General features: G+C 38.9%; 1 protein-coding gene across 1 annotated transcript; it reads right to left on the bottom strand.

Annotated features, from left to right (window-relative positions):
* Positions 1-362: 362 nt before the first annotated feature.
* On the bottom strand, positions 363-22485 carry LOC127105624 (uncharacterized). The gene is made up of 3 exons (XM_051042819.1): positions 22348-22485; positions 22078-22157; positions 363-1161 (listed from the first exon to the last, which is right to left on the bottom strand). Exons 2-3 carry the CDS (start codon positions 22098-22100, stop codon positions 609-611), a joined length of 576 nt encoding a protein of 191 aa, XP_050898776.1. The 5' UTR covers positions 22101-22157; positions 22348-22485; the 3' UTR covers positions 363-608.
* Positions 22486-23194: the final 709 nt, after the last annotated feature.

Genomic DNA, 23194 nt, shown 5'->3' with positions numbered 1-23194 from the left:
CTCAATCCATTGTAAGGAAACACATATAAGATATAAGATGCCGATGAAGTGATTTAGTGTATGATAGACATGTTCGGATTTTAAAATTTGGACGAAAACGACATTTTAAAATTGGTATAGGGTGTGTTGATCACTGTATTGAAGACCCATTGAAATAGTAGAGTGCCTAAATATTTGCCATTATCTAAATAATGTGATATAAATGCTTACCTCTTGTGTTAAAATTTTAGAGGATGTTTGTCTCATAACACAATGAAAGTCTATAGTCTTAAAATAGGAAAATAACCATTTTCATCAAAACATTGGTCAGAATACTAGGAGTCACATTCTTACCTATTCCCTCACTTATGTCTTACAACACATAAGGCAATCTCGACTTACACATTATTATATGGTCGACTGCCAATATTATATGGTGATAGTAACATCAAGGCAGTTCCTACAAACAGAACTGGTCATATCTTAGATTACAAACACAACAAGCATATGACAAAAAAAACTATAAAGCATTTGTCAAGAATCTCTCAACTCAACCATGGTGTTTTTCAAATGATGTCCATCTTTGTACTTCAGATTTTCATCATCTCTGCTTCGCCATCATGTCATGTCTATGATAATTGTATCAATTTATGAACCTTCATTTCTTTGGATAAAACCTCCAAACTTGTAGATGTCAGCAATATCTGGCAACCATTATGATCTTCACCAAAGGGGATACCGATCTCACCTAAATCGAGTCTTCCATGAAGATCATACAGTACAACTAGGATTGTATGCAGGTCCTTCATCGTAGCACATAGAAGATTAGCTCTTTCTGTAGTTCTCGTATTTTTACTACTACTGAAAAACATGAAACAAGTTGATTCAGCTAGATCCGTCATATCATCAAAATAGAGACCTATTGCATCACCAATTTGCATTTGGATATTTGTAATGTCTTGTTTCTTAGTCACAGTTGCTCTGACAATCTTTTTGAACAATCCATCTCTCTCAACTCTTCTTATAATTGTTTTTACAGAAGCCCTAACTCTTTTATCTGGCCCGCATAATCCGATAATTTTTTCTTCTTGGTCTCTCACTCGTAGTGCATCCATAATCTGTTCCTTAACCTTATCATCCACGTTGGAAATATTTCCATTCCTCGAACTAGACATCCTAATCCTTAATTAACATAATGGCACAGAAATGACAGACAATTATCAATATTTGATTTTCTCACATTATACTTAGTTATTTATGACAGAATAAAGCGAGTCTTTTGTAACTTCTGTATCTCATTAGAATACATCCTTGGTCTTTATACAGACTCAGAAACTTCAGCTATTCTAGGAAACATAATAATTAGTAAATACTATTAATTGGCCACTATCTCCTGACCATTCAACTACAACAGACTCTTAATCTCTCCATTAACTTATTAATAAAACTCATTAACTATAACATTAAAGTTTATTCAACAAAATTCCTCTGTAAACTTAAATGTTTCTTCTATTCATCATGCCTATCAATTTCTTGCCTCTGTCGAAGATTTCTTTTGATAGTGGTTTTGTGAAAATGTCTGCTGTTTGGTCCTTACTTGCTACATGCTTTAATTCGACATTTCCTTCCTTCACGTGTTCTCGAATGAAGTGGAAGCGAATGTCAATGTGTTTGCTCCTTTCATGGTTTACTGGATTCTTTGCTAACTCAATTGCTGACCTGTTGTCAACTTGTATTATTGTTGTACCTTTCTGTTCTAGCTCCATTTTACTCATCAATCTTCTAAGCCATATTGCATGACAAACGCACCAGGATGCTGCTACATATTCTGCTTCACATGTCGAAAGTGTTACTATTGGCTGCTTTTTTGAAAGCCAAGTGTAGGTGTTTAATTGGCTGCATTATATGGTAAAACATTAGCTGGATTCTAATGTCTTGACTGATGTCATGACATGGTGTGTATGTGTGACTGCATTATAGGTTAGAATATCTAACTGTACTCTGATGTCTTGACTGATGTCATGACACACTTGAGTAGTTACTGCAGGATTAGCTAATACAGGATTTATTGAATGTCAAACTGGATACGGTGACATTCATCCCTGTCAGCAGATACTGAGGAATAGAACAGTTGGTGTTCTGTTAGAGCTCAGTATTCATTTGCAGTCTGGTTATCAAGGAAAAACCAGACCTGGCATAAGGCTTACTGTATGAATGTCAAACTGGATATTATGACATTCATCATGGACAATATATACTGAATAATAGACAGAGTGGTGTTCTGCTACACTTCAGTATGTTTCTTAGTTTGTTCTTCAAGAGGATAACATAACTAACTTAAGGCCAAATGTGTAAATGTCAAATTGGATACTTTGACATTTATTAATGTAAGCTGTTACTGTAGAATGGTCATTTTGGTCATGTACAGGTCAGCAAAATTGTACAGTCTGTTTTCTGGAAAAACAGACTCAGCATATGATCCTTGATGTCAAGCTGAATGTCGTGACATTCATTCCTGACAGCATATGCTATGTTGTAGGTTGTTCAGTTTTCTGTTTCAGCTTTTTCTTAGGCTATTCTTCAGGGATTCAACAGCTTAGAGAAAAACCAGGAAATCAACAACCAAGCTACATTTAATGAACCTAACAAATAGCCTATTTGTTAGTAACCTAGATATTGAATTTATGGGAACTCGCGTGACCTTAAATTCAGGAGAATACAAGTGCAAAAGCCCAGGTACTGCAATATAAAAGGAAGTCGTTCCTTCATTCAGTTTTGGGGATTTTGAGGCGTGAAGATTAAGTGTGTCCATCATACTTCACTGTTGTATTTGTGTGAGTCTTGTATTAGACGTATCTTGTAAGCCAAGCCTTTATCACGTTGATGATTGCTTTGGCATAGGGTGTTCATTGAGTTGTAAGTGTTGTGTCGCTCAAAGCTTTTAAGCGTGAGTGCTGTGTATCTTGATTAAAGCTGTTAAGCACAATCAAGAGTTGTTTGAAGTGTGACTTCAAAATTGTCTTTAATATTGATTAAAGGTAGTAATCACTGAGGTGATTGAGGGGGAGTGAGTAGGAACTCTGATCTTAGAGTAAGATTGAAATTGCATTGGGTAGGGATTAAGTGACAAGTTGTAAACGGGTGAGTTTAGCTTTGAATTAATACTACTGATAGTGGATTTCCTCCCTGGCTTGGTAGCCCCCAGATGTAGGTCATGTTGGACTGAACTGGGTAAACAATTACTTGTGTTATTTACTGCACTTACTGTTAAGTTCTGCATAATTCTTGTCTGTGCAGAATTGGATGTCATAACAACCCGTGTGACATCTAAAGTCTGATAACTAGAATTTCAATTGGCATCGGAGCAGGCACCCTGTCTGTGAATTTCTTGGTGAGATCTAGGGAAGTTACTTTCTAGTACCATGGACAAGGATATAGGACACTCAAACAGACCACCCATGTTGGATGGCTCTAATTATGATGACTGGAAGCCTCGTATGATAGCCTTCTTAAGGTCTCTAGATAGCAAAGTCTGGAGAGCTGTCAACAAAGGATGGGAGCATCCAACGAAGACAGGTTAAGATGGAATCAGTGTGCAGATTCCTGAAGAAGAGTGGGACAAGGAGCAAGAGGCATTAGCTCTTGGAAATTCCAAGGCCTTGAATGCATTGTTCAATGGAATCAGTAAGAACATCTTCAGGCTGGTGCACCACTGTGAACTAGCTAAGGAAGTTTGGGATACCCTCAAGGTAACTCATGAAGGTACTTCCAAGGTGAAGATGTCCAAACTTCAGATGCTGACCACCAAGTTTGAAAATCTGAGGATGAAAGAGGATGAGACTATTCATGACTTTCACATGAATATTCTTGAAATTGCAAACACCTCTGGTCGACTAGGTGAGAAAATGGCTGAAGAGAAACTTGTAAGAAAGATTCTCAGGTCCTTGCCTAAGAGATTTGCTATGAAGGTCACAGCCATAGAGGAGGCGCAGGACATCTGCAATATGAAGGTGGATGAGCTCATTGGTTCTCTCCAAACCTTTGAAATGGGCTTGTGTGAGCATGCTGAAAAGAAGAACAAGAGCGTAGCTTTTGTATCTAATGCTGAAGAGGAGTCAGAAGCAGGATATACTGAAGGTGATGAAAGTATATCAGAAGCCTTAGCCATGCTTGGGAGACAGTTCAACAAGTTCGTGAAGAAGATTGATCAAAGAGGGAGACCTAATGTCAAGAACGTCCCGTCTGACATCAGGAAAAGATCAACTTCTGAAGAAAAGTTCAACCAAGGCAAGGGAATCCAGTGTCATGGTTGTGAAGGGTATGGACACGTCAGAGCTGAATGTCCTACTTATCTCAAGATGCAAAAGAAGGGGCTAACTATCACATGGTCTGAAGGAGATTCTGAAAGTGAATCTGAAGGAGAATCTGCCAAACATGTCACTGCACTAACCAGTGTTTGTGCCTCTGATGATGACTCAAGTGCAGATGAACTGACCTTTGATGAACTTGCTGCAGCCTATAAGAAGCTGTGTACCACCAGTGCAGAAGTCCGTGCACAAGGAGAAAAGCAGAAGAAACTCATCAAGGAACTGGATGATGAGAGGCAGAAGCATCTGACAGCCATAGAGGGTCTAAATGGTGAGATAGCCTTGCTGACCTCCAAGCTGAATCAGATGACTAAATCCATCAGAATGATGAACAAGGGAACTGACACCTTGGAAGAGATTCTAAAGGTGGGACAAAAGTCTGGAACCAAATCTGGCCTAGGATTTGGGAAAAGATCCTCAGCTGAACACAAACGCCCAAAGGCTAAAGTTCAGAAGTTCAAGCGGAAGTCAAAGCCAATGTCTCAACATCGGGGAACTAAGATGAATAATCATCAGAAGAGGAAATACCAGGAGTGGAAATGTCACCACTGTGGTAGGCTTGGACATATAAAAGCCTTCTGCTACTGGCTTCATGGTTTCCCTAACCAAACCTCGCATGTCAGGCCTAAGCATAAGACATATAAGCGCTATGTCCCCATCAAGAAGCAACAATGGTATGCTAGGTTAGCGCACACAGCTCTAAGGGCTTCTACTAGAGAAGACTGGTACTTTGACAGCGGATGCTCAAGACATATGACTGGTATGGAAAATCTACTGGTGGATATTCAACCTCACACTACCAGCTATGTGACCTTTGGTGATGGTGCCAAAGGAAAAATAAAAGGCGTGGGTAAGCTAGAGTGCTCTGGAGTTCCAAAACTGACTAATGTGCTGTTAGTAAGAGGACTGACTGCAAATCTCATCAGCATAAGCCAACTGTGTGATCAAGGGTTCTATGTTCAATTTACTAAGGAGCTGTGCATTGTGACAAATGGTGACAATCAGGAAGTTATGAGAGGAACCAGGTCCAAAGATAACTGTTATCTGTGGGAACCTAAAGTCTCTAACTTTTCCACAATATGCTCCTCAGCCAAGGAAGAACAGGAGGTGAAGCTGTGGCATAGACGTCTTGGACATCTTCACTTACGGGGAATGAAGAAGATTATATCCAAGGAAGCAGTCAGAGGAATTCCAAAGCTGCTTATTGATGAAGGAAGAGTCTGTGGAGAATGCCAGGTGGGCAAGCAAACCAAGATGTCACATCCGAAGCTGAGACATCCTACAACTTCCAGAGTTCTGGAACTGTTGCACATGGACTTAATGGGACCTATGCAGGTTGAAAGTCTTGGTGGGAAGAGATATGCTTACGTGGTGGTTGATGACCATTCCAGATACACGTGGATAAGCTTCATCAGAGAGAAGTCAGATACATTTGATGTCTTCAAAGACCTGTGCATCAGACTTCAAAGGGAAAACGACAGTTGTGTGGTCCGGATTAGGAGTGATCATGGTACGGAGTTCAAGAATTCCAAGTTTGATGAGTTTTGCTCGTCTGAAGGAATAAGTCATGAGTTCTCCTCCCCTATAACTCCCTAGCAGAATGGAATAGTTGAAAGAAAAAATAGAACTATTCAAGAATCTGCCAGAGCAATGATTCATGCAAAGAAGCTCCCCATGCACTTTTGGGCTGAAGCGATGAATACCGCGTGCTATGTTTGCAACAGAGTCACCTTGAGAAAAGGAACCTCCTCCACTCTATATAAAATATGGAAAGGCAGAAAACCCACAGTGAAGTACTTTCATATCTTTGGAAGTAAATGCTACATTCTCACAGATCGTGAACAGAGAAGGAAGCTGGATCCCAAAAGTGATGAGGGTATATTTCTAGGATACTCCACTAACAGCAGAGCCTACAGAGTGTTCAACTACAGGACCAATGTCCTGATGGAATCCATAAATGTTATTGTGGATGATAAAGAGGAAGGGATCGATGTCATAGAGGATGTTGAAACATTCCTTGACAGTTCAACTGACATTCCAGTCAAGTCTGAAGAAGTACAGGAACCTCCTCCTGAATGTGAAGTAGATGCAACCACCAAAATGCCATCTATCAGAATTCAGAAAGACCACTCTAAGGATCTTATCATAGGGGATCCTAATAGTGGTGTGACTACCAGGTCACGGGGAATAAGCTCAAATTCCTGCTTTGTATCCAAGGTTGAACCAAAGAATGTGAAAGAAGCCCGGACTGACGAATACTGGATCAATGCCATGCAAGAGGAACTTGAGCAGTTCAAAAGGAATGAAGTATGTGAGCTAGTTCCAAGACCTGAAGGGACCAACATCATTGGTACCAAGTGGATCTACAAAAACAAATCTGATGAGAAAGGAGTAATTACTAGGAATAAAGCAAGACTAGTAGCTCAAGGATACACTCAAGTTGAAGGGGTTGATTTTGATGAGACATTTGCTCCTGTGGCTAGGCTTTAGTCCATCAGATTGTTGTTAGGGGTAGCATGCATTCTGAAGTTTAAACTATTCCAAATGGATGTGAAGAGTGCATTCTTGAATGGCTACTTGAATGAAGAAGTCTATGTGGAACAACCTAAAGGGTTCTGTGATCCTAACCAACCTAAGCATGTATACAAGTTGAGGAAAGCCTTGTATGGGTTGAAACAAGCACCTAGAGCATGGTATGAAAGGTTGACCGAATTTCTGACCTCAAATGGATACAGAAAAGGTGGAATAGATAAAACCTTGTTTGTGAAGGATGAAGACGGCAAAATCATGATTGCTCAAATCTATGTGGATGATATAGTCTTTGGTGGTATGTCAGAATAAATGGTAGCACATTTTGTTCAACAGATGCAATCTGAGTTTGAAATGAGTCTGGTTGGGGAACTAACCTACTTTCTTGGAATGCAAGTCAACCAAATGGAGGACTCTATGTTTCTCTCCCAAAGCAAGTATGCCAAAAACATCGTTAAGAAGTTTGGTATGGATAATGCTAGGCACAAAAGGACTCCTGCTCCTACTCATCTGAAGTTAACCAAAGATGATGGAGGGCCTAGTGTTGATCAATGCTTGTATAGAAGCATGATAGGCAGTCTACTATATCTAACTACAAGTAGACCTGACATTTCTTATGTAGTTTGAGTGTGTGCGAGATACCAAGCAGAGCCTAAGGTGAGCCACTTGAATCAAGTTAAAAGGATCCTCAAGTACATCAATGGGACGTGTGACTATGGGATGCTGTACTCACATGGGTCTGAGCCTGTCCTATCTGGGTACTGTGATGCTGACTGGGCTGGAAGTGCTGATGACAGAAAAAACACATCAGGAGGATGTTTCTTCTTGGGAGACAATCTCATATCTTGGTTCAGCAAGAAGCAGAACTGTGTATCCTTGTCCACTGCAGAGGCTGAATACATAGCTGCTGGAAGCAGTTGTTCCCAACTAGTGTGGATGAAACAGATGCTCACTGAGTACAATGTCACTCAAAATGTCATGACATTATTCTGTGATAATCTCAGTGCCATCAATATTTCCAAGAATCCCATTCAACACAGCAGGACCAAACATATTGACATTAGACATCACTTCATCAGAGATCTGGTGGAAGACAAGGTGATTACTTTGGAACAAGTAGCCAATGAACTATAACTGGCTGACATATTTACAAAGGCTCTGGATGCTACTCAGTTTGAAAATTTAAGGGGAAAACTGGGAATATGTCTCTCTGAGACCTTATAGCAACCAATGATGTTTGGAATGTATTTATTGGAACTATGTTCTGATTGGTCAACAGATCATAGCTATACCACTTGCAACAAGTGTGGCAACAAGAGGGTAAGGAGACACCCTAACGTGAGAAGGCCTATGCACCTGCAGGAATTCAAGGACGCTGTTCATGCAGGAGTGGTTCTGGATGTCAGAAACAAAGTCATGGCATCTGATATGGTTGTACCTACAGTAAAGCAAAAGTGGGTGATTACTTGATCAAAGCTGTGAAGCAAGATCAAGTGGGTACTAACTTGGTTGAAACTGTGAAGTAAAACCAAGTCTATAAGTCTGTCATTTTTTTCTGTTTATGTTGTTGGCTTTGGCAACATTTTTGACAAAAAGGGGGAGTAACAGGTGATACCCCAGACAACAGATTGGTCTGTGAAAACAGACATTCATGACAGATTCGAAGATTCCTCCCCTGCAGCTGATGTGTGTTGAAGTTTTGTATTTAACTTCTGCTCCTCTGTATGTGTGCTGCTTTGTGAAGTTTTTATTTAACTTCCATGTGTGTGAGTGTGCTGCCACTCTGAGTGTATTAGCTAGGTTTATTTCCTGCTAGATGTGTGATTCCGCTGCGATGAACTCTGTTATGGGGATCAAAGTGTTTTAGCCAAAAATTTGCCAAAGGGGGAGTTTGTAGGTGTTTAATTGGCTGCATTATATGGTAAAACACTAGCTGGATTCTAATGTCTTGACTGATGTCATGACATGGTGTGTATGTGTGACTGCATTGTAGGTTAGAATATCTAACTGTACTCTGATGTCTTGACTGATGTCATGACACACTTGAGTAGTTACTGCAGGATTAGCTAATACAGGATTTATTGAATGTCAAATTGGATACGGTGACATTCATCCCTGTCAGCAGATACTGAGGAATAGAACAGTTGGTGTTCTGTTAGAGCTCAGTATTCATTTGCAGTCTGGTTATCAAGGAAAAACCAGACCTGGCATAAGGCTTACTGTATGAATGTCAAACTGGATGTTATGACATTCATCATGGACAATATATACTGAATAATAGACAGAGTGGTGTTCTGCTACACTTCAGTATGTTTCTTAGTTTGTTCTTCAAGAGGATAACATAACTAACTTAAGGCCAAATGTGTAAATGTCAAATTGGATACTTTGACATTTATTAATGTAAGCTGTTACTGTAGAATGGTCATTTTGGTCATGTACAGGTCAGCAAAATTGTACAGTCTGTTTTCTGAAAAACAAACTCAGCATATGATCCTTGATGTCAAGCTGAATGTCGTGACATTCATTCCTGACAGCATATGCTATGTTGTAGGTTGTTCAGTTTTCTGTTTCAGCTTTTTCTTAGGCTATTCTTCAGGGATTCAACAGCTTAGAGAAAAACCAGGAAATCAACAACCAAGCTACATTTAATGAACCTAACAAATAGCCTATTTGTTAGTAACCTAGATATTGAATTTATGGGAACTCGCGTGACCTTAAATTCAGGAGAATACAAGTGCAAAAGCCCAGGTACTGCAATATAAAAGGAAGTCGTTCCTTCATTCAGTTTTAGGGATTTTGAGGCGTGAAGATTAAGTGTGTCCATCATACTTCACTGCTGTATTTGTGTGAGTCTTGTATTAGACGTATCTTGTAAGCCAAGCCTTTATCACGTTGATGATTGCTTTGGCATAGGGTGTTCATTGAGTTGTAAGTGTTGTGTCGCTCAAAGCTTTTAAGCGTGAGTGCTGTGTATCTTGATTAAAGCTGTTAAGCACAATCAAGAGCTGTTTGAAGTGTGACTTCAAAATTGTCTTTAATATTGATTAAAGGTAGTAATCACTGAGGTGATTTAGGGGGAGTGAGTAGGAACTCTGATCTTAGAGTAAGATTGAAATTGCATTGGGTAGGGATTAAGTGACAAGTTGTAAACGGGTGAGTTTAGCTTTGAATTAATACTACTGATAGTGGATTTCCTCCCTGGCTTGGTAGCCCCCAGATGTAGGTCATGTTGGACTGAACTGGGTAAACAATTACTTGTGTTATTTACTGCACTTACTGTTAAGTTCTGCATAATTCTTGTCTGTGCAGAATTGGATGTCATAACAACCCGTGTGACATCTAAAGTCTGATAACTAGAATTTCACCAAGTGAATGCAGTATTTCCCATGAAGAACACATATCCAGAAGTGCTTTTTCGATCGTCTATGTCTCCGCACCAATCACTATTAGAGTAACCAACCGACTTGTATTTGTCTGAATTCGAGTAGAACATCCCAAGTGACACTGTTCCTTGGATGTACCTCAGAATTCGCTTCAATGCTTTCCAATGTGTGTAAACTGCCTCCTCCACGAATTGACTTACAATGCCTACACTTAATGAGATATTTGGTCTTGTACATGTGAGATAGCGAAGACTTCCTACCAAACTTCGATATTTGCCTGCTTCGACACGTTCTCCTCCATCAAATTTCGACAACTTTGTTCCTGGTTCCATTGGCGTCGAAGCCGGATTATAGCTTTCCATCTTATATCTTTTCAAGATTTCTTTTGCATATTTTTCTTGTGAGATGAAGATTCCTGTTTCTTCTTGTCGAACCTCCAGACCGAGAAAGAATCTCATCAGTCCTAAGTCTGTCATCTCGAATTCACGTGTCATTGTGCTTTTGAATTCTTCTATCATCTGATCATTACTGCCCAGAAAAATAAGATCATCGACATAGAGAGCAACAAGTAATACATTCCTTCCATTTTTCTTCACATAGAGGGCATGTTCGTACGGACATTGCTCGAACCCGTTCTCCTTGAAATATGTGTCGATACGTGTGTTCCATGCCCGCGGTGCTTGCTTTAGCCCATATAGCACTTTCTTCAATTTTAGTACCTTCTTCTCTTCTCCAGCTTTCATGTACCCGAGTGGTTGTTCAACATAGACTTCTTCTTCGAGTACACCATTCAGAAAAGCTGTTTTGACATCCATTTGAAATATTGGCCATTTGAATTGAGCAGCTTGAGATATGAGTAATCGAATTGTCTCCATTCTTGCAACAGGTGCAAATACTGAAGGAGAATAGCCATCCAAGGCGCAGCGGAATTTAAAAAAAATTCTCCTTTAATGATCCTTACGAATGGGCATGACCAGTGATAGAATCGTTACCTCTTGTGGCGATTCAAACCTTTGGTGCAGATCTCTTGTAACGATCAAAACCTTTGATACAGATCCACGGAGCGATCACGAACGTTGAACGATGACAACGTCTCTACTCAGTCCACACGAACGGATTCCTTCAATCTCCGTGCTAGCTGGTACGAATGAATGCTTTGAGTGTGAGAGAGAGAGAAACAAAATTCCAACTCTTCACTTGAGTTGAGTCTCAGTGGAGTGACAATGCTTCTACCCAAGGGGTTCTATTTATAGAACCACTTGTGTGGGCTTCAAGCTAAAAAGCCCACTTAAGTGTATTTTGGCCCATATCTCATAATATGCCAAAATCCCTTAAGTATTTGGTACCTTACCATATTTCGTCTCCCACTTAAGTGCACTGTACCTTACGATGTTCCTTAGTTATTCTATCTCTCATCAATCCGTCCTTTGTGTGTGACCCTATAGGTTTTTGCGACGTTGGCAATTATATTAAATCACGCATTTAACATAATAAACAGTGAGCGGTATCTAGCAACACATCACTGCTACCCAAGACACGAAAATGTCATGTGATCTGACAAAACCTCTTCTGATAATAATTATGTGTATAATTACCCCTTTGCCCTTATGTCTATATTGAACACAAGGTATAGACCCTGTCACCCTTGTCCAGTTCAATATTGGGCCCATAGACATTTATCTTGTTACGCAGGATTGGGAAATTCCATCTAGGACACTTATGTCCCTCAGCATGCTTTGTGGAGTACCCATCAACTGTCTTTATGGTTATCCAGTTACGGACAACGTTGGATCAACAATAAAGTACTCGACTCTACATCTAGGATCCATAGTGGTTTCCGATCGAAGAGTGGTATACACTATTATCACCATGAGAATAACTTATGACACTTTGCATAACTTTCTATATAGTATTCTCATAGCGGGTCAATCCGGTATAAATATTACTCCTAATATTCATACCTATGTTTAAGACTTGATAACTCTTTATCCATGATCCATGAGATGTGATCATCAGTCTACAAACATAATAATCTTAATGCTTTAATGTTATCCCACTTCACACTAAAGCTCGACTACGGATATTTTAAGAATAGTGCCCTTATGTTTAATGTGTTCTCATGATCAAGTCACACTTGATACATTAAATGGACTATCTATTCCAGGGACTTCATTAAACAACCATAAGAAAGAAAATGCCTTTTATTATTAATAAATAATTCGATACAAGTACCAAAAGTATTGGCCTTTAGGGCTTACACCAACAATCTCCCACTAGCACTAGAGCCAATCAGGCATACCTCTTATGCCCATTGATCTAGTATGGCCATCATGCTTCTGCTGCGCAAGAGGCTTTGTCAGTGGGTCAGCACTATTGTCAAGTGTAGGTACTTTACATATTTTCACATCTCTTATATCTATTATCTCTCGAATGAGATGATAACGCCTAAGTATGTGTTTGGATCGTTGGTGAGATCTAGGCTCCTTAGCTTGCGCGATAGCACCATTGTTATCACAATAGAGACCAATGGGATCCACAATGCTAGGGACTATGCCAAGTTCACTAATGAACTTCCTGATCCAAACAGCTTCCTTTGCTGCACTTGAGGCAGCAGTATACTCGGCCTCGGTTGTAGAATCAACAACTATATCTTGCTTTGAACTTTTCCAGCTCACAGCGCCACCGTTCAAGCAAAACACATAACCAGATTGCGATCTAAAGTCATCCTTATCTGTCTGGAAGCTAGCATCGGTGTAACCAATTACAGCCAATTCTTCCTGACCTCCATATATCAAGAATGAGTCCTTAGTCCTTCTCAAGTACTTAAGGATATTCTTAACAGCTACCCAATGGGCATCACCAGGATCAGATTGGTACCTACTCGTTGCACTTAAAGCATACGAGACATCTGGTCGAGTACATAACATGGCATACATGATAGATCATATTGCAGATGCATATGGAATCTTATTCATGCGTTCTCTTTCTACCTTAGTTGAAGGGGATTGTGTTTTTGATAGACACAGGCCATATTGCATAGGTATGAATCCTTTCTTGGAATCATGCATATTAAAGCGTCTCAGCACTTTGTCTATGTATGTACTCTGACTTAGGCCAAGCAGTTTTCGTGATCTATCTCTATAGATTCTGATTCCTAATATATAGGCTGCTTCACCTAGGTCCTTCATAGAAAAGCATTTCCCCAACCAAGTCTTTACTTGTTGCAGGGTAGGGACATCGTTTCCAATGAGTAATATGTCATCTACATATAATACCATGAAAACGATCATGCTCCCACTAACCTTCTTGTAGACACAAGGCTCATCTTTGTTTTTGATGAATCCATATTGTTTTACCGTTTCATCAAAACGAAGATTCCAGCTTCTGGAAGCTTGCTTCAATCCATAGATTGATCTTTGTAGCTTACATATCTTTTGGGCTTCTTCTGGTATGTCAAATCCTCCAGGATGTGTCATGTACACATCCTCAAGAAGATTTCCATTAAGGAAAGCAGTTTTGACATCCATCTGCCATATTTCATAATCATGATATGCAGCGATAGCAAGTAAAATCCGAACAGATTTAAGCATTGCAACTGGTGAAACGGTTTCATCATAGTCAACACCATGAATTTGTTTATATTCTTTTGCAACCAGTCTTGCTTTATAGGTATGTACCTTACCATCCATGTCAGTCTTCTTTTTGAAGACCCACTTGCATCCTATAGGATCAACTCCTACAGGAGGCTCTACCAAGGTCCAAACTTGGTTTGTGTACATGGAATCCATTTCAGATTTCATGGCTTCTAGCCACTTCTCAGACTCGGGACCAGTTATGGCCTCTTGGTAGGTCACAGGCTCATCTTGATCCATGAGTAATACATCACCTTGATCTGTTATGAGATATCCATATCTCTCAGGTAGGTGACGTATCCTGCTTGACCTACGCTGGTCTTGTTCTACTTGAGCAGGTTGCTCTTCCACAACCACTTGTGTTTCCTACTCTAATTCCTCCATAGGTGTATCGATGCTTTGTGATTCTTGAATTTCTTCAAGCTCTACTTTCCTCCCACTGGTTCCTTTGGAAATAAAATCCTTTTCTAGGAAAACTCCAGTTCGAGCGACAAACACTTTGCCCTCAGAAGGATTGAAGAAGTAATACCCTCTTGTTTCTTTAGGATACCCCACAAATAAGCATCTGTCAGATTTGGGCTCAAGCTTAGTTGAAATTTGTCGTTTCACATAAACTTCGCAACCCTAAAGCTTCATGTAAGACATATGTGGTTTCTCACCACTCCATATCTCATATGGTGTCTTCTCAACCTTTTTGGATGGAACATGGTTAAGTGTGTAAGCTGCTGTCAACATCGCATGTCCCCAAAAGGAGTTTGGAAGATCGGAGTGACTCGTCATGGATCGGACCATGTCTAACAGGGTTCGATTTCTTCTCTCAGATACACCATTCCATTGGGGTGTTCCAGGAGGAGTAAGTTGGGATAGGATCCCACACTCTTTCAGATGGTCATCAAACTCTAGGCTTAAATACTCACCACCTCGATCTGATCGAAGAGTTTTAATATTCTTACCTAGTTGGTTTTGTACTTCATTCTTGAATTCCTTGAACTTTTCAAAGGACTCTGATTTGTGTTTCATTAAATACACATAACCATATCTACTGAAATCATCAGTAAATGTGATGCAGTATTGAAAACCTCCTATGGCTGGTATGTTCAGTGGTCCATATACATCAGTATGTATGAGGGCCAAAAGATCATTAGCTCTTTCACCTTTTCCTGTGAATGGAGACTTTGTCATCTTTCCAATTAAACAAGATCTGCATGTCTCATATGATTCATAATCAAAAGAGTCCAACAGTCCATCTTTATGGAGTTTGGAAATGCGTTTCTCATTTATGTGGCCTAATCGACAATGCCAAAGGCAAGTTGGATTTAACTCATTAGGTTTCATCCTTTTAGTATTAATGTTATAAACTGGCATTTCAAGATCAAGGACATATAATCCATTGTTCATTTGAGCAGTAGCATAGAATATATCATTCAAATAAATTGAACAACAATTGTTCTTTATTATGAATGAAAAACCGAACTTGTCCAAACAAGAAACGGAAATAATATTCCTGCTAATTGCTGGTACATAATAACAGTTCTCTAACTGAATTATTAAACCACTAGGTAAAGTCAATTCATAATTTCCTACGGCTAAGGCAGCAACCTTTGCTCCATTGCCAACTCGTAGGTCGACTTCACCTTTTACCAAATCTCTACTCCTTTTTAGTCCATGCACATTTGTACAAATGTGAGAACCGCATCCAGTATCTAATATCCATGATGCAGAAGTAGATAAATTAATTTCAATAACAAAAACACCTGAAGTTGGAGTCTCTACTCCATTCTTCCTATCTTCCAGGTACTTTGGGCAGTCCCTCTTCCAGTGTGCGGTCTTACCGCAATGGAAGAAGGTGTCTTCCTTTTCTATGCTTCCACTAGGCTTCAAAGCAGCAATAGTGGGTTTGGGTTTGGCAACTTCCTTGCCTTTCCCTTTATCATGTTTGAGGACAATCCTCATGTTTCGGTACCAATCCAGAAAATTTGTCCCAGACAATTTTTCCTTCTCAAGGTTTGATCGCAATATGTTGTTAGAGGTGTTTGTTGTCATGGTTATCTACATAAGGATTAATGAAAATATAAGTATCATTGACATATTTAATTAGGCCTTTAATTAAACATGCTCCCACTATTTTATTCAAAACAAATGACCCTCATCATTTGATTCGGAAAATCCCGTTGGAAGATTTTCTAGTGGGTCGAGATCCATATTTCACTTCGTTCTAAGTCCGCGTAGGCGGATTACACAAAACTAGGTTATTTAGGTAGGAACTCCTTCCAATTGTATCTCATACAACTCTCAAAAATTTCAGTTGGGTGAATAACTCCTTATTCCAGTCCATCATATGGATCATTCCCAACTCTTGCTTTTAAACATATATATAATCTTATTATAATTTGTTTAGTTAAGTTTGACCCATTGTTTTAACAGTTGGATATTACAATTATCCCATCGCACCTTACTAATATAGAACATGCACCTCGCGTAGGCGAAACCTACATTATTCGATACTAGTCTTGATGAGTGTTAAAACTTGAAAAGCATAAACTTAATATTTAATTTGAGGGAATTGCAATTTTTCTGATCTCACCGGCTTGTTTATCATATAAACCGTCTCTCACATGCATCAACATACATTCACATGCATCAACATACATACAAACATAATGAAACAGTTATGGCCCCTAGCGCAATTGTTCTCCCAAGCCAATGAGAGAACCTAAGCTAACCTAACAACGATCTAAGCTTCTCCAAGCAAGATCTTCAAGGTTGTCCTCCTTTGGCACTGACTTCTTTGCTTTCTTCATATCATTACATTATATAAAAGAAACTCGTTTTTCATACGAGGGAGTGAGATGAGAAAAGAAGTTACATTTGGGAGATTAAGAGAGAGGCACGACACGCAGGTCGTATTTTAAAACCCAAAACAAAATAAAGGAAGACTAAGGCCATAACCGATCACCACAAGACAATAATAAACACTTTATTATTATTATTATTAATTCCTTTAATTAATTAAAATCAAATTAAATCTCGACGACCGATCACCACATTTTAATGAACAATTCATTTAAAATCAATGTCGCTTTTCGCATCAACACTTGATACTTTTAAAGCACTGAGTTAGCCGAACGGGTGAATTTTGCCTTGCGTTAACTGGTTAACCAAATGCGTTAACCGGTTAACACTGTTTGAAATTTGTTCAAAAAACTATTTTCTGCCTTGCGTTAACCGGTTAACCAAATGCGTTAACCGGTTAACACTGTTTGAAAATGTCTTGGAAAACTGTTTTCCGTCTTGCGTTAACCGGTTAACCAAAAGCGTTAACCGGTTAACCAAAAGCGTTAACCGGTTAACCAAAAGCGTTAACCGGTTAACACTGTTTGAAAAACTCAAATTTTTTATTTCGTAATGCGTTAACCGGTTAACCATATGCGTTCATAACCCCAATCGCATAACTCTCTGACAACACAACCCTTGTGCCGTCACTACCCCTGATGCACCAATTTCAGACCGTCAAACACATCTCGATTGTTGATTCAGTATGATTGATCAACACGTCATTGCTTCACCATACTAATGTCGGATCAAGAAGCAAATGACCATTGATCGCTCAAAGGAAAACAACCATTGAGTGTTTGAATGAACGAAACAAGAACACTATATCATATATAATGTATTTTTTTCATCAGGATTACATATATCATATATATGACTTGATCGATCTCAATTTAATCTTTGATTCATTCTGTCTTTAATCATATTATTACAGAACAAAAACAGTTATCAGATTCATGGTTTCGTAAGTGGCTCTGATACCACTGAAGGAGAATAGCCATCCAAGGCGTAGCGGAATTTAAAAAAAATCTCCTTTAATGATCCTTACGAATGGGCATGACCAGTGATAGAATCGTTACCTCTTGTGGCAATTCAAACCTTTGGTGCATATCTCTTGTAACTATCAAAACCTTTGATACAGATCCACGGAGCGATAACGAACGTTGAACGATGACAACGTCTCTACTCAGTCCACACGAACGGATTCCTTCAATCTCAGTGCTAACTGGTACGAATGAAGGCTTTGAGTGAGAGGGAGAGAGAAACGAAATTCCAACTCTTCACTTGAGTTGAGTCTCAGTGGAGTGACAATGCTTCTACCCAAGGGGTTCTATTTATAGAACCACTTGTGTGGGCTTCAAGCTAAAAAGCCCACTTAAGTTTATTTTGGCCCATATCTCATAATATGCCAAAATCACTTAAGTATTTGGTACCTTACCATATTTCGTCTCCCACTTAAGTGCACCGTACCTTACGATGTTCCTTAGTTATTCTATCTCTCATCAATCCGTCCTTTGTGTGTGACCCTATAGGTTTTCACGACGTTGGCAATTATATTAAATCACGCATTTAACATAATAAACAGTGAGCGGTATCTAGCAACACATCACTGCTACCCAAGACACGAAAATGTCATGTGATCTGACAAAACCTCCTGTGATAATAATTATGTGTATAATTACCCCTTTGCCCTTATGTCTATATTGAACACAAGGTATAGACCGTGTCACCCTTCTCCAGTTCAATATTGGGCCCATAGACATTTATCCTGTTACGCAGGATTGGAAAATTCCATCTAGGACACTCATGTCCCTCAACATGCTTTGTGGAGTACCCATCAACTGTCTTTATGGTTATCCAGTTACGGACAATGTTGGATCAACAATAAAGCACTCGACTATACATCTAGAATCCATAGTGGTTTCAGGTCGAAGAGTGGTATACACTATTATCACCATGAGAATAACTTATGACACTTTGCATAACTTTCTATATAGTATTCTCATAACGGGTCAATCCGGTATAAATATTACTCCTAATATTCATACCTATGTTTAAGACTTGATAACTCTTTATCCATGATCCATGAGATGTGATCATCAGTCTACAAACATAATAGTCTTAATGCTTTAATGTTATCCCACTTCACACTAAAGCTCGACTACGGATATTTTAAGAATAGTGCCCTTATGTTTAATGTGTTCTCATGATCAAGTCACACTTGATACATTAAACGGACTATCTATTCCAGGGACTTTATTAAACAACCATAATAAAGAAAATGCCTTTATTATTAATAAATAATTTGATACAAGTACCAAAAGTATTGGCCTCTAGGGCTTACACCAACAAATACTTCGTCATAATAAACTCCTGCTTTCTGTTTGTATCCCTTCGCAACAAGTCTCGCTTTGTATCGTTCTATTTCTCCTTAAGCGTTCATCTTTTTCTTGAATACCCACTTTACACCAATGGGTTGACTACCTTTTGGCAATTCAACTAGCTCCCAAGTGTTGTTGTGGATAATCACCCTCATCTCTTCGTCCATGGCACTTTTCCACTTCTTGTCTCGTACTGCTTCTTCAAAACTGATGTTTTCAGCATCTGCCAAGAGACATACAATGTGCACTTCACTTTTCGAATCATACAGATCTTGCAAACTTCGCATTCTGGGTTGTGGAGGTTCATCTTCATTGTCAGAATCTTCAAGTTTTGTTGAAATGTTTGGTGGTACAGTGACAGATGATTCTTCAACTTCGACGATAGCTTCTGTCGAACTGTTCCAGTCCCACTTACTTGCTTCGTTTATTCGAACGTCTCTACTCACTATATCACCTTCTTTCTTATGGGATCAAATAGCTTGTACCCTTTTGTTTTCTCATCATACCCAATGAGTATGTATTTCTGACTTTTGCCTTCAAGCTTCGTTCTTCGTTGATCTGGTACGTGTGCATAAGCCACACTTCCAAATACTTTGAGATGAGAAACTGTTGGCTTCTGTCCGCTCCACGCTTCTTGTGGTGTTTGATCTTCTAACTTCGAACGTGGACATCGATTCTGAACATAAATGGCACATTGTACAACTTCTGCCCAAAATTCCTTTGGCATGTTCTTGCTTTTAAGCATTGAACGAACCATGTCAAGGACTGTTCGATTCTTCCTTTCAGCCACCCCATTTTGTTGAGGTGAGTATGCTGCAGTTAGAAATCTTCTTATACCCTGCTCTTCACAATACTTCATAAAGGCTGTCGAAGTATACTCACCACCTCTATCGGATCGAACTGCTTTAATGTGTCTGTCGGTTTCCTTCTCCACCATTACTTTGAACCTTTTGAACACCTCGAATGCTTCAGACTTTTCTTTCAAGAAATAAACCCATGTCTTCCGTGAGTAATCGTCGATAAAGAAAATAAAGTATCTTTTGCTACTGAAAGATTTTGGCGTGATTGGCCCACATATGTCGGTGTGAATCAATTCAAGGATATGCTTAGCTTGATATTCTGCCTTCTTTTGAAATGAAGTTCTTATTTGTTTGCTAAGCGCACATTCTTCACAGAACTTTCCTTCATAATCCATATCCGGTAGTCCATGCACCATGTTCTTTTTCGCCAACCTTTTTAAACCAGCATGATGTAGATGACCAAAGCGTAGATGCCATAGTGACGCTTTGTCTTCGACACTTACTTGTAAACATTTTTCTCGAACGTTTATCAGATTCAGTTTGTACATTCGATTTCTCTCCATTTCGACACGAGCAATCAGATGTCCCAGCTTGTCCTTCAAATGCAGTATCCGTTCTTTCATAAGTATCGAATAACCTTTTTCTGTAAGTTGTTCCAAACTCAAGATGTTGGTCTTAAGATTTGGTACATAATAAACATCTTGAATTGATCCAATCAACCCATCCTTCTGCAAGTAACAGATCGTTCCCTTGCCTTCGACCTTCACTTTCGATGCATCTCCGAAAGACACATTGCCATCTTCAATCTTTCTCATTTGTTTAAACAAGTGTTTGTGACCACACATATGGTTACTTGCTCCTGAGTCAAGATACCAAACATTGTCATTTGTGTTGATCTCATTTTGAGCCATCAAGAGAAAACCTTCATTTGCTTCAGCTTCCAAAGTTAGATTGGTTGTTTCTTTTACCTTCTTTTCGATTCGACAATCTTTTGCAAGATGTCCCAATTTATCACAGTTATAGCATTTGAATGAGTTGCAATCCTTCGCATAATGACCATACTTGCCACACTTGTAGCATTCAAAGCTGGAATGGTTTGACCTACCACCTCTTTGACCACGTCCTCTGCCACGCCAATTTTGCTGGCTCGACTGTCCTCTCTTGAAGTTGCTGCCTCTACCACTTCGACCATTCTCACGTCCTCCATGACCACGTCCTCTTCCTCGAAAATTTTGAGAAAAGAGTACCTTTTCGTCTTTGATTTGCTCCTTGGTTTAATTTGCGTCCTCTACTCCTTCTTCCTTCTTTTTCATCTTACGTTGTTCGTGTGCTTCGAGGGAACCAGCGAGCTCTTCGACTGAGAGCTTCGAAAGGTCCTTCGACTCTTCTATTACGCACACAATATTCTCAAATTTATCTGTTAAAGATCTCAAAAAAAATTCAACAACTCGTGCATCAGTTACTGTTTCGCCATTTCTGGTGAGTTGGTTCACCATCTTTTGTACACGCGTGATGTAGTCAGATACATTTTCTGACTCCTTCATTTGCATCCTCTCCAATTCGCCACGAAGAGTTTGGAGTCGAATTTTCTTTACTCGATCTGCTCCTTTGAACACTTTCTCTAGCGTGTCCCACGCTTCTTTCGACGTAGTCGAACCGACAATCTTTTTGAAGCCTGATTCATCAACAGCCCTAAACAGCATGTATAGTGCCGTTTTATCCTTCGATCGCGTCTCTTTCAACGCCTTGTTTTGGGCTGTCGTATATCCCACAATATCTGTTGGTTCTTCAAACCCATCTTTGGTCACCTCCCACGCGTCTAGAGATCCGAGAAGAGCTTTCATTTGGATACTCCAGTTTTCGTAATTTAACTTCGTTAGTAGTGGCAACGACATTTGATTCATCATGTTTGCCATTAGCTCTGATGCCAATTTGACAGAATAAAGCGAGTCTTTTGTAACTTTTGTATCTCATTAGAATACATCTTTGGTCTTTATACAGACTCAGAAACTTCAGCTATTCTAGGAAACATAATAATTAGTAAATACTATTAATTGACCACTATTTCCTGACCTTCCAACTACAACAGACTCTTAATCTCTCCATTAACTTATTAATAAAACCCATTAACTATAACATTAAAGTTTATTCAACAATTTATAGAGAATAATAACCTGCGTGGTTGGCGCATGTCCATACTGATGGTTGCAAGACCACAATTAGATTAGGGAAAGTCTAAGTTTCACGCCTCTGCCTGAAATAGAAAAGTGAAATGGACCAAACATCAATCTGCATAATGAAAGTTGTTTACAAGATATGAGATAATCCAAATCTTCAACAAGAAGATTAGGAAAGTAGCCAAATGATTCGTTTTAACAGAAACAACCATACCATACAAAACCTTAGTTTAAACAATGCAAGAAACAAAACAAGAGAAATCTTACCGCAACGCACTAAGATCTAAGATCTGAGAAAGCTTCGTTTGACCAAATTTCAATTTACATTCATAAATATGTGGCGAAACAAGTTATTGACGTTGACTTTAAGTGAGGAATCAGTTCATTGTTCTGTTGACGTTGTACTTACTACTCCCTCCGTTCCTTTATAAGTGTCACTTTCTTAAAAAAAATTGTTTCTTTTTAATTGTCACTTGCAAAGTTCAAGGTAGTATTAATTGCAATTTTGTCAAAATTACCCTTAGATAATGATTGCAGAGAGAGAAAAAGTAAAGTGAATGTAATAAATAATTAAGGGTATTATAGGTAAAAGAAGAATTATTGTTTGAAAAGTAACAATAAAGATTAGCTTCCTTGGTATGTGTAAAAAGTCAAAATATGACACTTAAAAAGGATCGGAGGGAGTAGTATTTTCCGTCAAAAGCACGTTAATTTGAGGAATAAATCCCACCGCCAAAATGGTTTACATTTACATATTTACATAGTGCATCGTAATCCAATGAGAATTCATCATTAATGTCACAACTATTACGATTCGATGAAAATATACATCTTAAAAAGTCTCTCATCATAAATCCCGGATTGATAATTAATCCGATCTAGATTAATCATTTATTGATCAAATCAGTGAATTACGGATTGAATCGCATAATTATCGACCCGGTCGTTGTTAAAAAATATAATATAATTTAATATTTAAAAATTATAGTATAGAACATGGATCTATATTTAATGTTAAATGAATATGTATTTTATCTTAATTAAATCACTTTTTAAGAACTTGCTTGTTGTTTTCAAATGACTTTTGTTCGGATCATTTTGCATAATGTGTAAT

Source organism: Lathyrus oleraceus, chromosome 7 (genome assembly GCF_024323335.1).
Source record: "Lathyrus oleraceus cultivar Zhongwan6 chromosome 7, CAAS_Psat_ZW6_1.0, whole genome shotgun sequence".
NCBI classification, from domain to species: Eukaryota; Viridiplantae; Streptophyta; class Magnoliopsida; order Fabales; family Fabaceae; genus Lathyrus; species Lathyrus oleraceus.
The sequence above is the reverse complement of the archived record's forward strand: the minus strand, read 5'-3'. Positions and strand labels throughout refer to the sequence as shown.

Coding starts and splice junctions, on each gene's coding strand:
- LOC127105624 (XM_051042819.1), bottom strand. CDS start 22,100: ATGGACATGCGCCAACCACGCAG. Junction 1,162..22,077: donor GACATGCGCCAACCACGCAG/GTTATTATTCTC, acceptor ATGTTAATTAAG/GATTAGGATGTCTAGTTCGA.